The 15,047-nt window shown below is 35.7% G+C and overlaps 3 protein-coding genes across 3 annotated transcripts; 1 reads left to right on the forward strand and 2 right to left on the reverse strand.

Annotated features, from left to right (window-relative positions):
• Positions 1–3,135: 3,135 nt before the first annotated feature.
• On the reverse strand, positions 3,136–3,826 carry tomm6 (translocase of outer mitochondrial membrane 6 homolog (yeast)). Its single transcript, XM_073852145.1, has 3 exons — positions 3,634–3,826; positions 3,377–3,504; positions 3,136–3,299 (listed from the first exon to the last, which is right to left on the reverse strand). The coding sequence occupies exons 1-2, from the start codon at positions 3,726–3,728 to the stop codon at positions 3,408–3,410; spliced, it is 192 nt and encodes a 63-aa protein (XP_073708246.1). The 5' UTR covers positions 3,729–3,826; the 3' UTR covers positions 3,136–3,299; positions 3,377–3,407.
• Positions 3,827–3,933: 107 nt separating this feature from the next.
• On the forward strand, positions 3,934–6,695 carry uqcc2 (ubiquinol-cytochrome c reductase complex assembly factor 2). The gene is made up of 4 exons (XM_073852144.1): positions 3,934–4,118; positions 4,509–4,583; positions 5,936–6,005; positions 6,297–6,695. Exons 1-4 carry the CDS (start codon positions 3,981–3,983, stop codon positions 6,401–6,403), a joined length of 390 nt encoding a protein of 129 aa, XP_073708245.1. The 5' UTR covers positions 3,934–3,980; the 3' UTR covers positions 6,404–6,695.
• A 4,916-nt stretch (positions 6,696–11,611) lies between these two features.
• tspo (translocator protein) lies at positions 11,612–14,704 on the reverse strand. The gene is made up of 4 exons (XM_073852297.1): positions 14,475–14,704; positions 12,798–12,971; positions 12,552–12,690; positions 11,612–12,106 (listed from the first exon to the last, which is right to left on the reverse strand). The coding sequence occupies exons 2-4, from the start codon at positions 12,968–12,970 to the stop codon at positions 11,930–11,932; spliced, it is 489 nt and encodes a 162-aa protein (XP_073708398.1). The 5' UTR covers position 12,971; positions 14,475–14,704; the 3' UTR covers positions 11,612–11,929.
• Positions 14,705–15,047: the final 343 nt, after the last annotated feature.

The following is a 15,047-nucleotide window of genomic DNA, read 5'->3' on the forward strand; positions in this document are numbered from 1 at the left end:
TTTACCCAAAAATCTAAATTCTTACTCACCCAAACCTTGTTGCACCCAGACCTGTTCAAGACCAAGAAAGGTAGTAAGGACACCCTTAAAATTGTCCATGTGACATCAGTGGTTCAACTGTAATGAGTTATGAAGCTATAAGAATTATTTTTATGTGCAAAGAAAACAAAAATAACGACTTTATTCAACAATTTCTGAATTTTCATTTTTGGGTAAACTATTCCTTTAAGAATTATTATTGTTGAAAATATTTTATGAACAATATTATTCATTTTAAAATATATTAACTTCTATAATTATATACAGTACATACACTGCCGTTAAAATATCTGGGGTCAGTAAGTTTAATTTATTTAAAAATGAATAAAATCCTTTTATTCAGCAAGGATGTATTAAATTGCTAAAGTGACAGTGAAGATATTTATAATGTTACAAAAGATTTCGATTTCACGTAAATGCAGTACCTTCAAACTTTCTAATCACCAAAGAATCCTAAAAAAACGACAATAAAAAAAAAAAAACGTTTTTCACAAAACTATTAACATTTTGATAATGAGAAATGTTTCTTGACAGTGAAGACTAGCAAAATGGCTGCTGAACATTCAGCTTTGCCATCACTAGAAGAAATTCCATTTAAAACAAGAAAAAAGTTACTTAAAATGATAATATTAAGCAATATTGCTGTTTTTACTAATGCTTTTAACTAATGCAGTCTTGATGACTATATAAGTTTTTGAACAGTAAGATTTGAAATCTTTTTTTTTTTTAAAGAAGTCTCTTTCGCTCACCAAGCCTGCATTTATTTGATCTAAGTATTGCAAAAACAGTAAAACTTTAATATTTAAAATAAATGACATTTTAAAATATATTCACTGTTTTCGCTGTACTTTGGATCAAATGCAGGCTTGGTGAGCAGAAGAGACTTGTTTAAAAAAAACAACTTTTGACTGGTAGTGTGTATTTATTTTATTTTGGCTATTTTAGGTTTCTGCAGGACATGGAGTCCCATCTTGGGCAGAATGTGGTGATGTCACAGGTTGGCGATATTGTTTTGAATCACCAGCAAGGCTTCCAAAAAGTCTATGTGCCATATATCACCAACATGATGTACCAGGAGGCTCTCATCACCCAGCTGCTGTTTGTTCAGTTTATCTTCCATATTGAACATATCAAATAAATTGTATGGCATGCTTGCGTTCTGATCACCATTTTACACCCCCACCAGGCAGGGAAATAAGAAATTTGCACTGATCCTGAAGAAACTAGAGAAAGATCCACAATGCCAGAGACAAACGCTCAAGTCTTTCCTGATTCTTCCCTTCCAGAGGATCACAAGAATAACACTCTTACTTGAGGTTTGTTTTCCTTTATAGAGTGTTTTCACGGCGTGTCATCAATCGGCTATATTGGTGGCACTGAATGCAAACAATGCCACTGAACCGAACAAAACTGACATATTTTGCTGATTATTGCTGTTGAAATGGTCAATTATTGTCATGTTTTGGGCTTTACTAATCAGTCGGACCAAGAAAACACCTTGGAGTACTATAGACTGCCAAAAGTTATAACAAATCAAGGAGAAGCGTGCGAAAAACTGTCTGAAGAACAAAAGGCGTTTGTGGTCGGCTAAACTAAACAAGGATTTCCAGGCCAAGAATCTTACTTCAAAGACCAAATCATTACTTGAGCGCAGACTCTTCAGAGAACATCCTGTTTAGTGAACATGAACATTTTATGTTATTTGATTTAGAACATCCTCAAACGAGCTAAAGGTGGTTGTTCTAATGTCCCTAATCTGAAGGAAGCCATTGAAGCTGTACGTAAGGTAGGCTTTATCATGCTCTTTCTTTTTTATAATCAATAAATAATTATTAGAATTGCATACAAATTCATTACATACTGATCAGTCTTACAAACCAATGCATCTGAATGTATAGATGGTGGAAGAGTGTGACAGAAGTGTCCAACAAATGAAGAGGACAGAGCTGCTGGTTTATTTGGACAAGTTAGTGGACTTTGGAAATGTTAAGGTATAAAATATCTTGTTAATGTAATTCCTATTTTTTTTCTGCTGTTGTGTTTTTAAACATTTCTTTCTGTTCTCAATCAGTCCATTCCATTAATCACCAGAGGGCGTCATTTGATTCAAGAGGGAACTTTGAAGCATCTAATTGTCGGTGGCAGTCACAAAGCCTCTGTAGTCTCTCGTAAAGATGTGTACATACACCTTTTCAATGATCTTCTGCTCCTCTCTGTTAAAAGGTATGGTGTAATAGATTTTTGCAGTTTTTAAAATTTAGAATGACCTAGTTTTGGTGTTTAATGTAAATAATTTCTCATACTCCACTCAGTGGACACAGGTTTGTTGTGCAGGACCATGCACTGTTTCCTGATAATGTGCATGTGGAGGAAATCAAAACAACCATTTTGGGATTGGCTCCTGAATCCTTCCTGCTCCATCTGACTAAGAACCACAATAGATCTTGCACAGTCCTGATACTGGGTGCAAACACAAGGTAGCTTGCTTGTCTTAGCAATATAATATGTGACACTGGACCACAAAACCAATCTTAAGTAGCACTGCATATTTGCAGCAATAGCCTACAAAACATTGTATGGGTCAAAATGATGCCAAAGATCATTGAGATACTAAGTGAAGATCATGTTCCATTAGGACATTTTGTAAATTTACTACCGCAAATGTATCAAAACATAATTTTTGATTAGTAGTATGTATTGCTAAGTACTTGGACAACTTTAAAGGTAATTTTGTCAATATTTAGATTTTTGCACTCTCAGATTCCAGATTTTTAAATAGTTGTATCTCAGCAATGGAAATGGAAAGCTTATGACTGGTTTTGTGGTCCATGGTCACACATTGTGTATTCATCTTGTTTGCAAGTTTTAGATAATGTAAGGTAAACTCTAAAGTGAAAAAATGTGTGTCCTCAGATTAGAAAAAGAGACCTGGATGAAAGTTCTCTCTTCAAAATAGAAGACTGCAAGTGTGGAAATGCAACAGGGATGCTCTTAAATGGGCACCAATAAGTGTTCTAAAATACTAACTACAATTATTTTAATTTTTTGAATAGTTTCAATATTAATATGTATATTCTTAAATAAAAGGCTGTATGCAACTGCTTCAACGTGAGATTTATTTCAACAAAACAATGAATGTACAGAAGAAATTTACAGTTGTAATCATCCAATTGCTGAGATTTATTCCCTTCAGTGTTGAATGGGCTTGTTCAACAAGACCCTCGGTAGAAAATGTTTCGGGTTTTCCATTTCAGCATCACCTAACATGAAAAAAGAAAGACAAGTCAAATCTAAGGTCTATTTTAGTGAACAATGCTTTCAAGATGTGTTGTTTCACCTGTTACAGTCGATTTCTTGTTATGTGGGAATTACGTGACTGGCTGAGGAGACATCAAGTCAAAATCTGAAAGGTTTCTTGCGACCCAAACACCCGCTGCAAACAAACCCAGGTTTACAAGGAGATTCCTGTAACAATAAAATAAAGGAGATGATCACATGCTAGCTAACATTCAAAGCTATACATTTGACCAATATTTCACATTCATGGATTGCACGCACCGCAAGCTCCGTATATCATTTAAAACCGTGACAAACCTTCTGAAGTCATTTCTGTCTGCCGCAAAATGGCACGCTGAGCTTATCCATCCCATGACACCAGCTGCTCGCCCTTCTGCTTTCTTTCCGCTCATTTTATTTTTATATAAATTCGTGTTATCCAAGCAAGCATAAGCCTCTTTGAAATTACCTTGAAATTTCTACGGCAAACCACGAGGTTAACAGGATTGCACTACGGATCCTCGACTGGAACAAACCGTACTGACAGACAAGATAAGGAACCAATTTTGAAACGCCGTACCGTTTGACCCTCCACGGCTTACGGTTTTTAAGCACAGTGCAGTTGTGAAACACACCACCTCCAGGTCCATTCCTGTGCTGAAAACATGGCTGCTACCAGATACCGTCGATTTCTAAAGCTATGCGAGGAATGGCCAAAGGACGAGTCAAAGAAAGGTCGAGACTTAGGAACATTTTTACGCCAAAGAGTCGCTAGTGCTTTCCGAGAAGGCGAGAATACGCAGGTATTTGAGTTAATTATTGTATGATTTACTCTTATTGCAGCCCTTGGAAGTTGTAATATAAGTCAAATGTCATCTTTAATATTGTGTATTCATGCCTCCATTATATAGTCACTAACATTTTTTATTAGGCTGTATTAGTTTTTACTATGAAGTGTCCTTGAACTGTCTTGTATTTATGTGTGCACGGGAAGCTGCATTGCCACAATAAATAAATACAATTAATAAATATTAAAATGCATAAATAAAACAAAAATCATTGTGTGTGCAAGTACATTTTGCAATAAAGCTCTTTCTTGTGTATGTTATGAAATATCCTTTTTCAGAATTATTCAGGCAACAATATAAATGCCTTATGCACAATTTCCTATGTTGATTTATGTTTTACTTTAGATTTCAGATCCAGAGAAATGTGATCAGATGTATGAAAGTCTGGCTCGCATTAACAGTAATGTGTACAAAGAAAAGGTAAGTCACACATTTTAAATGCTTTAGGTCCAAACCTTTATGGAGAACAGAGACATCCACATGACAGAGCTGCTTAACTTAGACAATAAGAAACAGGGCATCTGTATTTTTTTAATAGCTGATTTTATAAAAATGACCCCATTAAAACGTTTGCATACACTTGATTCTTAATACTGTGTTGTTACCTGAATGATCCACAGCTGTGTGTGTGTTTTACGTGATAGTTGTTTATGAGTCCATTGTTTGTCCCGAATAGTTAAACTGCCAGCTGTTCCTCAGAAAAATCCTTCAGGTTTAACAAATAATTATTTTTTCTTTTCACACTGAGAACAACTGAGGGACTCATATGCAACTATTAAAGAAGGTTCAAACACTCACTGCTGCTTCAGAAGGAAATAGAATGCATTAAGAGCCAGGGTGTACACTTTTGATCAGAATGAAGATGTGTACTTTTTTCTTATTTTGCCTAAATATCATATTTTTTCATTTAGTACTGCCCTTCAGAAGCTACAGAAGATACTTTTCCCCCAGAAGACAAAAAAAAGTTAAAATTACTCTGATCTTCAAATTCAAAAAGTTTTAACCCCCCCAGCTCTTAATGCATTGTGTTTCCTTCTGAAGCATCTGTGAGTGTTTGAACCTTCTGTAATTGTTCCATATGAATCTCTCAGTTGTCCTCAGTGTGGATCTCAAAATCATACAGTCATTGTTGGAAAGGGTTCAAATACACAAACATGCTGAAAAACCAAAGAATTTGTGGGGTTTGAGGATTTTTTTTGAAGAACAGCAAGCAGTTTAACTGTTCAGGGCTCATGAACAACTATCACTAAACAAAAAACACAGCTGTGGATCATTCAGGTAACAACACAGTATTAAGAATCAAGTGTATGTAAACTTTTGAACAGGGTCGTTTTTATAAATTCAACTATTATTTTCTCTTGTGGACTATATGTAAACATCTTTTATGTTAAATATCTTATTCAGGTCAATACTAAATAAATAAATAACATTTTATGTTAACATTTTAAAATAAAATATTTTGGTAAAATAAGTTACATTTTGCAGATTCTGTAAGGTGTATGTAAACTTTTTACTACAACTGTATTTTAACTGATCTGTGCTATTAAGAAATGTTATATATCAGTATCTTTATTGACTTTTTGAAAAAGATGCATCGCTTGCATACTCTGTGAGGCCATTGGAGCAGTTAAAGACTGTCATAGTATGAGCTCATTTGGATTTATTCTCTCTAGTGACATAAAGCCAGAGAATGACATTTATTTAATTGATTTAATTAACCCAAGCCTCATAATGTGACAGCATCATAATGTTTTGGTTTGTTTTTTATTCAGTTTCCACGGGCAAAAGATACAAGTTTTACAGGTGTAACAGTGGAAGAGTGCCGAATGCTATTGGCAACAGGTGAGGATTCTTGAGCTCAGTTGTCAGAAATTTTCTGTTTAGCTACGCTAATAGGTTGGTAATTCTTATGCTCATCAATGTTTTTTTTTTAAGATAAAGTAAAAAAGGTAATATTGTAAAATCTCATTTTACATCACATGAAGTTATTACGAAATACTGATTTGGCATATTGTAACCTTACCTTTTATCAAAACAGATTGTGAAAAAAAAAAATACTAGTTTTCTTCAGAATTCTTTAATTAATAGAAAATAAAAAAGAAACTTCTATTTTGTGATTTCTTTGTTTTGCAGGAAACATGCAGCAGACAGATGAGGAGAAGAAGGGACTGTGGAAGACACTAATGGAGCGCTTCTCCTCCAAACCTGAAGATGGAACTTCTGAAAAAGCTGAAAAATAATCATTGTACCGCACAGATCTTATTTATTCCCCTTTGCACTTTTTCAAATAAAACGATTAAGGTGTGTATGCAAATCTTCACTTCTAACAGCTGTAGCTCTCATCATGTTGATAGTTGGACAGAGACTTTCAAGTAAGACTGACGGTTTCATTTGGAGAGCTGTGTTAAAGTTGGAGACGTGAAAACAATTCAGGAAAAACAATATTCAGTTTTACAGAATATTACTTTTTAGTTTTATAGCATTTTTTTTGTGAACCCATAATTCAAATAAATATGTTTTGTGTTTCCCATATATCAGTCTCTTGTTTTGATGTCACTGGTCAAAAGCCATACTGAATTATGGACATTGTACATTATGGTTTTTACTTATACAGTCAAACCAAAATTTATTCAGGTACCCAGTGTTGTTTTCGTCAACGATGACGATGACGAAATCATTTCGTTGACGCCACTTTTTTTCATGACGATAACGAGACGATGACAAGATAAAAATGGCTCGTTGATGACTAAAACATGACGAGATGTGTGTGAGTTTTCGTTGACGAGACGAGAATAGACGAAAATGTTAGTGGGTGGTCCGTCAGACGTTTAAAATGCATGACATTTCTGCTTATTGTGCATGGCTGCATGCCAATCAAAACCTAAAACGTATCTGTATCTTTTATGTTTTAAAACATTCCTTCATTATTGTAATTATTGGTGAAAATAGTTGATCCGGAAGCTCACATTGTGTTGAACTATAGATCTGCTATTTTCAGAACTTACAAGTGACACTACCCAACAGCAAAATACTTACTGACCTACATTAATTTGTTAAAAGACTAATTACTTTTCCCCTTTTTTGACTAAAACTAGACTAAAACCTTTTTGACTTTTCGTTGACTAAAACTAGATAAAACCTTTTTGACTTTTCGTCGACTAAAATTGGACTAAAACTATCACATATAGAAGTGACTAAAACTAATAAGCATTTTAGTCCAAAAGACTAAGACTAAATCTAAGATGGTTGTCAAAAACAACACTGCAGGTACCTTTAACATTTCTCACATTATCAGTTTATTCGCTATAGATTTAAAAATGGTTATAAATATGACAAGAACTGAGTTAAATTGTGTCAGAACAAATTCATCTTTATAATGTTAGGTAACTTTGATAGAAAGGTATGTATTGGATTATAATCAACCAAAAATATATATTTTTTCCAAGCACATTTGACCAATTCCAAACCACATCAATCTTAATAGCTACTATTCATTTTGTATTTAATTATTTATAAGTGCTATATAATTGTCCATGAAGGCTGGAAGTGAAAACTTCCTTATATTCAGGTGTGTAGAATTATTAGGCACATTTTCTTTTACAGATAAAATGAGCCAAAAAAGAGATTACCTCAGACTGAAAAGTCAAAAACTATTAAATGGCCATGAGGAGGATGCAATACTAATGCAATACTGGATTTTGCAAAGTTAAGGCATGACCACCAGACAGAAAAACGCTTGCTGCGTCTGCACTGTCAGAAAAAACAGGTGGAGGAGAAAAGATGCATGTTAACTGCAAAAAAAGTAAGAATTAATGTTAAAGGTCCACTGAAGTGCCTTGAAACACGCAGCGTTATTCTATGTGGTGACGTACTTTTAACTGAAACAAAACATATCGCCCAGTCCCGCCCACTTCGCGTTCCATTAATATCTGCTCGGACCAGAACCGTTGAGCTCGGTAAAGCCGCATTTGTAGCTTATGACAGCCACAGTCTAATAAATTACCCCACAGACTCAATATGAAACTCTTGCTAAAACAAAATAGTGATTATAATCATGCTGAGGCTGTGTAGTTTAATACATGCCGATCGCACATATGAGCGCATAATATCTGCTCCGTATTATTGCGTCTCTGTGTAGGGGGCAGTGTTGCCAGATCGGGTTGACGATTTCCAGCCCAAAAGCTCACCAAAACCCGCCCACTTCAACAAAAACCAGCCCAAATTTTAACTGGCAAAATAATGAGAATTGTATTGCCATGTCAAGGTTAATAAGGACCATTTTTATCTCTTTAAAAAAAGAATAATGACAAAATAAAATGAAGATAAATCAATTTCACAGGAATATGGATCAAAACAGTCCGAAAATATGCGTAAAATGTCCTCTTTTCAAAGTGGAAATTAACCGATGACTTTAACCCTTGGAAAAACACATGCATCATTTTCAATGTCCACAGTAAAAATATGCTAATTTCTGTGCAAAAAGTGCACAATAAAGTGATGAGAAACAATGTAGCTGGCATTTACATTCATGCACACACCCACGTTGTCTTATTTCAGTTACAATTATATTTAGAAGTCTTCTATTCATCTCTTACCACATGTAATCCACTTAGACTTTTTATCGTGTAACTTATATTTAGGCCACTTTGCCATCGCAATTACTTAAAATGAATAAATGAATAAGCTGCATATTCAAAATCTTGCCCGTTAGCGCCAAAACCTCGTCACTCACAAGTTATCACATCTCACTAACGTAAAAGACGTAAATTGATTGACAGGTCTCTGTTAAACTAAACCAGTAAGGGTTGCGTTAAGCAAAAATGAGTTGATGACTGCACTACACATTATATTACTGTGATACTTTGAGCTCGAAGGTATTAAAATAACAATCACTAATGATAAAAGCGAATAAAACAGCAGCTGATTGGGCGGCTTTTATTTTTTTTAAAGCAGCCCAAATTTTGTCTACCCGCCCAATGCGTTATTCTCCAGGTCCAAGCCGATCAAAAGAAGCCCAATTGGGCGGAAACCCGCCCAATCTGGCAACACTGGTAGGGGGCGGGACACTACGGACTCTAGAGAGCATTTGATTGGCCAGAATGTTTGATGAGAAACTGAAGTGCACGGTGATATCATCAAAATCCGTTGATTCATATTGGCGGAAGTGATGAGACTGTAAGTTTTGAATCTTGTAAACGCGAATTTTGTCGTTGGTTTGAAGCACACTAGCTTATAGATAATCTTAAGGCTAATATTTTCATACTAAAAGCCAAAAAAAACTTTAATTTTGATTTCAGGGGGACTTTAAGAATTAGATATGAAACCATCAGGAACCATTTAGTCTCCAGCGCCACCGTTTTCACCCTCAATTAATAAGAATAAGATTCTGAAGTGTTGTGAAATACATGGAGACTGTTTTTTTTATAGGCTTTATAGACAGATGAGTTGAGAGTGACTCTTGAAGGACCAGCACCACATCCTCTTGTAGCACTCTTTTGAGTTTATCCTCCAGAATCTGGCAGTAAGTTTTGGGACTTCAGTTTTAGTCCATCTCCTATCCTGAAATGTCTGTCTTGCAGAGATGGACCAAAATGAACTCTTAAAACTTACTGCCAGATTATGGAAAATATATTTTTGAAAGAGTGCTACAAAAGGATGTGGTGCTGGTCCTTCAAGAGTCGCTCTCAACTGATCTGTCTATAAAGCCTATAAAAAACTGTCTTTATGTATTTCACAATAAGTTCCTAATAATTATGCACACAGTGTACAGTCGTGGCCAAAAGTTTTGAGAATTACATAAATATTGGAAATTGGAAAAGTTGCTGCTTAAGTTTTTATAATAGCAATTTGCATATAGTCCAGAATGTTATGAAGAGTGATCAGATGAATTGCATAGTCCTTCTTTGCCATGAAAATTAACTTAATCCCGAAAAAAACTTTCCACTGCATTGTTAAGATGGCTTCAGGGTGTCCAAGAAAGTCCAGCAAGCGCCAGAATTGTTTCCTAAAGAGGATTCAGCTGCGGGATCGGAGTGCCACCAGTGCAGAGCTTGCTCAGGAATGGCAGCAGGCAGGTGTGAGCGCATCCGCACGCACAGTGAGGCCAAGACTTTTGGAAGATGGCCTGGTGTCAAGAAGGGCAGCAAAGAAGCCACTTCTCTCCAAAAAAAACATCAGGGACAGATTGATCTTCTGCAAAAAGTATGGCGAATGGACTGCTGAGGACTGGGGCAAAGTCATATTCTCCGATGAAGCCTCTTTCCGATTGTTTGGGGCATCTGGCAAAAGGCTTGTCCGGAGAAGAAAAGGTGAGCGCTACCATCAGTCCTGTGTCATGCCAACAGTAAAGCATCCTGAGACCATTCATGTGTGGGGTTGCTTTTCATCCAACGGAGTGGGCTCACTCACAATTTTGCCCAAAAACACAGCCATGAATAAAGAATGGTACCAAAACACCCTCCAACAGCAACTTCTTCCAACAATCCAACAACAGTTTGGTGAAGAACAATGCATTTTCCAGCACGATGGAGCACGTGCCATAAGGCAAAAGTGATAACTAAGTGGCTCGGGGACCAAAACGTTGAAATTTTGGGTCCATGGCCTGGAAACTCCCCAGGTCTTAATCCCATTGAGAACTTGTGGTCAATCCTCAAGAGGCGGGTGGACAAACAAAAACCCACAAATTCTGACAAACTCCAAGAAGTGATTATGAAAGAATGGGTTGCTATCAGTCAGGATTTGGCCCAGAAGTTGATTGAGAGCATGCCCAGTCGAATTGCAGAGGTCCTGAAAAAGAAGGGCCAACACTGCAAATACTGACTCTTTGCATAAATGTCATGTAATTGTCGATAAAAGCCTTTGAAACGTATGAAGTGCTTGTAATTATATTTCAGTACATCACAGAAACAACTGAAACAAAGATCTAAAAGCAGTTTAGCAGCAAACTTTGTGAAAACTAATATTTGTGTCATTCTCAAAACTTTTGGCCACGACTGTATACCTATATTATTTTCACATGCTTCATTCTATCTTCAAGACTATATTTTTCTAGATGGGTGCATTTTGAAGAAATGGTTTGAACATTTTATTGGCTGATTTTGTACACCGTTTTAGAAGGTTAGTGTGGCGATTAAAGTATAAAATAAAATTTTATAATAATTATAATAATTTGCTTGTCATTTTTTTTAATACTTTAAGGTTATGATGGAATAACAGCTCAAGTGCTGTTCAGTAATAAAAAGTTGCACTTAAAAGATCAACATCAACCGAATGCACACCGAGGAATTTTCTGGCAGATATTGATAATATGGTGTGTGCCATGACACAAAATGTGTTCACAAAAGATAGCTAGATAATGAACACTTTGCCAAACCACCACCCTTGCACAGCCACAAAGGTTTATGACCAGAGCTTGGTGTTTGAAATAAAATTCCTTGCAACAAATCAAAAAGAGTCATGAAAAAACATTTATTCATGGAGAAGGAAGGAAGCACGCAAAACATTTTCTGTGTAAAATGCTGCTGAACTCAAGTGAACTGATGGAAAGAGTTTATATATTTAGTTTATTTTATCACCTTCTCTTATAATAAAGACACATTGTGAATTTTCTGATATTACAAAATTTTAAGTGAACATACATAACAAACTAAATTCTTCATTAAACTGTACCTTTAAAATGCCCAACAAGCAAAATAAAAGGCATGAGTGCATTTTGTTTAGTCAGTTAATCAGTGTTAGTTAGAATAGTGTTAGATTTATTGGCCTCTTCAGTCATCTTTTTTGGGATCAGGATTGTCTCTCCAGATGCAGTAGTTGAGGGTGGTAGCGAGGCAGAGCCAGGCCAAGTATGGTGCCATGAGAAGTGTTGCAGTGCGGCTGACCGGATACCAAGACACCATTGTAGCTGCCACTGTGCCAGTCAGCATTACTATCTCTATCATTGCCTGGATATGAAAAAAGAACACCAATATAGTTAATCATATAAGAAATATAAACATTGACCTCCATTGTATGGACATAAATTAAACGGAAGTCAAGCCTTCGGTTACTAACATTCTTCAAAATAACTTCTTTTGTGTTCATCAGAAGAAAGAAATACAGTCAACATTTAAAGTTGATCAAAAAAGTTCAAAGTTGTCCTAGGACAAGAACACATATTTTGGTTTTAGGACAACTCTGATTTTTTTGGTTTTGATCCACTTTAAATGTTGACTACTATACATAGAGGTTTGGAATAACATTAGGGTGAGTAAATGTGGTTTAAGTCTTCACAAAAACCTCTGATACTATCTCACAACTAGAGAAACTGGTTCCTGGTTTCTCAAGTAGTTTCTCACCATTTTAACTGAAATAACAGTAGGATTTTTGAAACCAAAGTTATCACCTCACCAGTTTAATGTTGTGAGCGCCAAAGAAGATAGGAGTCCAAGCCCAATTAAGTGCCAACTGCGTCCCATAGAGCCCCAGTGGTACCAGTGCATCCTCGGTGAAGCCTCCAAGCTCTTTCCACACAAGATATGAAGCGTAGCTTTAAATAAAGAGAAAATCATTTACACCATCTGGAGGTAGTTACTTATTAACTTTTAAAACGTAACTGCAGCTTCCTTTAAAGTTAATAAATGCGTAAGAACAAACCCCATGCCAGTGTAGAGAGTGGTCCACACCACTGGAAAGGCAGCGTTAGGTGGCCTCCATGAGGGTTTATTTAGCGTGGTGTACCAGGTCTTCACCTCCTTCCGTGTGATGAAACCTCCAAATAACCCACCAACGTGTGGCAGGGCAGTCAAACTCAGCATAGGAATCCACATCCTTTCAATGCAAAATGACAAATTATGGTCGCTTAGTATTTGACTATGTACATTATGTAACCCATAATGTAAGTTTTAGAGTAATTGCTCTACACCCTCCTTGACTGTATAACTCCCAAGTCTGACAGCTCATTTCCATTAAAATGTGAGACAATGAGGCCAACAGTAGCTTAGAGCTCAATTACAGTAAAAAAAAATTAGGACAACAGACTTTTCTCACAAATAATGCAATCGTACAATATTAGCTTGATGCAAAAATCTCATACACCACCAGTCAAAAGTTTTTGTACAGTAAGTTTTTTTTAAGTTTTTAAAGAAGTCTCTACTGCTCACCAAGCCTGCATTTATTCAATCCACAGTACAGCAAAAACAAATTGTGAAATGTTTGTACTTTTTAAAATAACAGTTTTCTATTTTAATATATATATATTTTTTTAAATATAATTGATTTCTGTTATCAAAGCTAAATTTTCAGCATCAATACTCTAGTTTTCCATGTCACATGATCAGGAATCATTCTAATATGCTGACATGTTGTTCAATAAACATTTATTATTATCAGAATTTAAAACAGTTGAGTACATTTTCAGAATTCAGTGATGATAAAGACATTTATAATGTTACTAAAATTTCTATTACAGGTAAATGCTGTTCTTCTGAACTTTCTATTCATCAAAGAAACCTGAAAAAAACACACTCAGCTTATCAAAATAATAAAAATAATATGTTTTTTGAGCAGCAAATCAGAATATTCATGTGACTGAAGTAATGATGCCAAAAATCGGCTTTGAAATCACAGGAATAAATTACATTTGAAAATATATTCAAATAGAAACCAGTTATTGTGAATAGTAAAAAATAATTCAAATTTGTACTGCATTTGCTGTACTTGGATCAAATAAATGCAGGCTTGGTGAGCAGACCTTACTGTTCAAAAACTTTTGAATGGTATAAAATATCAGTAAAATCTATTAAAATATGATGATGTTTGGTAAACTAGTACAAAAAATATAATAAAAATAGCAAACGTAGATTTTAACAGTATTGCTTCCCCCCAAAAAAGCATTTTTGGCGCACTTTTTTTTAGCAAATATGCTATCGTACACGATCTAAAGTTGTCTGTTTTAAATTAAATTGAATTAACTTCCAACCATTTTTTAATTCATGATTACAAAACAAAGTTTTGGTTCATTGCCAGTTCAGTTTTTCCTACTGTGGGAGCGACTTTACGCACGTACTGTACGACACACATAACCGTGTTTGTTTTATACAATATAGTCATGACAACCTGACGTAGACCTAAAAAGAAATTTTCTTTCGTGCAAATAATGTCGAGCATGACGAGTTGGGTTTGCATAATGTTAGTCACGCGGTCCTCAGCAGAACATTATTCAACGCGCGATGTAGATGCTGGAATTTAGTTCACAAATTCAAACGACGGACTAACAAGTTAATAGCCAAGCAAACAGCCTGTTGCACTAACTAACAATGTTTTTGTATTTACCTGAATCGGCAGGTCAAAGCGCTGTTCGACGTTATGTGGAGGGGAGAGCTCGTCTCGATGGCCTCTATGACCGGAGTGATCTTGAAATCATGATATAAGTTTGTGTAACAGACAGTGGGCGTGAAAGAAGGATAGGCTGCTCTTGTGTAGAAACAACACTACTGAATCGCTGGCTACTAGAGAGAGGCATGTAAACATCTGCCGCTTCCTCATGTTGTGAAACGATCACTCAGCATAGTAATGCTTGAATGGTGTGTTCAAGAAAATCAACGCTGCGCTGCGCTGGCACAGATGTCAGTTTTGAAAATTAGCTTTGACATGTGTGTCAGATATCAAGAGACTGAAAAAGCTGCCAGAATCGATGACGAACCGTTTACTGGCTCAAAGACAAGAACAAAACCAATAAACATATAAGTATCTGTTGTGTAATGTGTGTGTGTTTGTTTGTATGTATAGGCTATATATTACTGAAAAATGTGCAGGCGTGAATATTACACGCGAATATCTCATGGAAAATTTGTATTCCCTTAATCTGAGCTCCAAGGAAACCTGCAAACATGCAGAATGTTGTCT

This window comes from Garra rufa, chromosome 12 (genome assembly GCF_049309525.1).
Source record: "Garra rufa chromosome 12, GarRuf1.0, whole genome shotgun sequence".
Classification (NCBI taxonomy): Eukaryota; Metazoa; Chordata; class Actinopteri; order Cypriniformes; family Cyprinidae; genus Garra; species Garra rufa.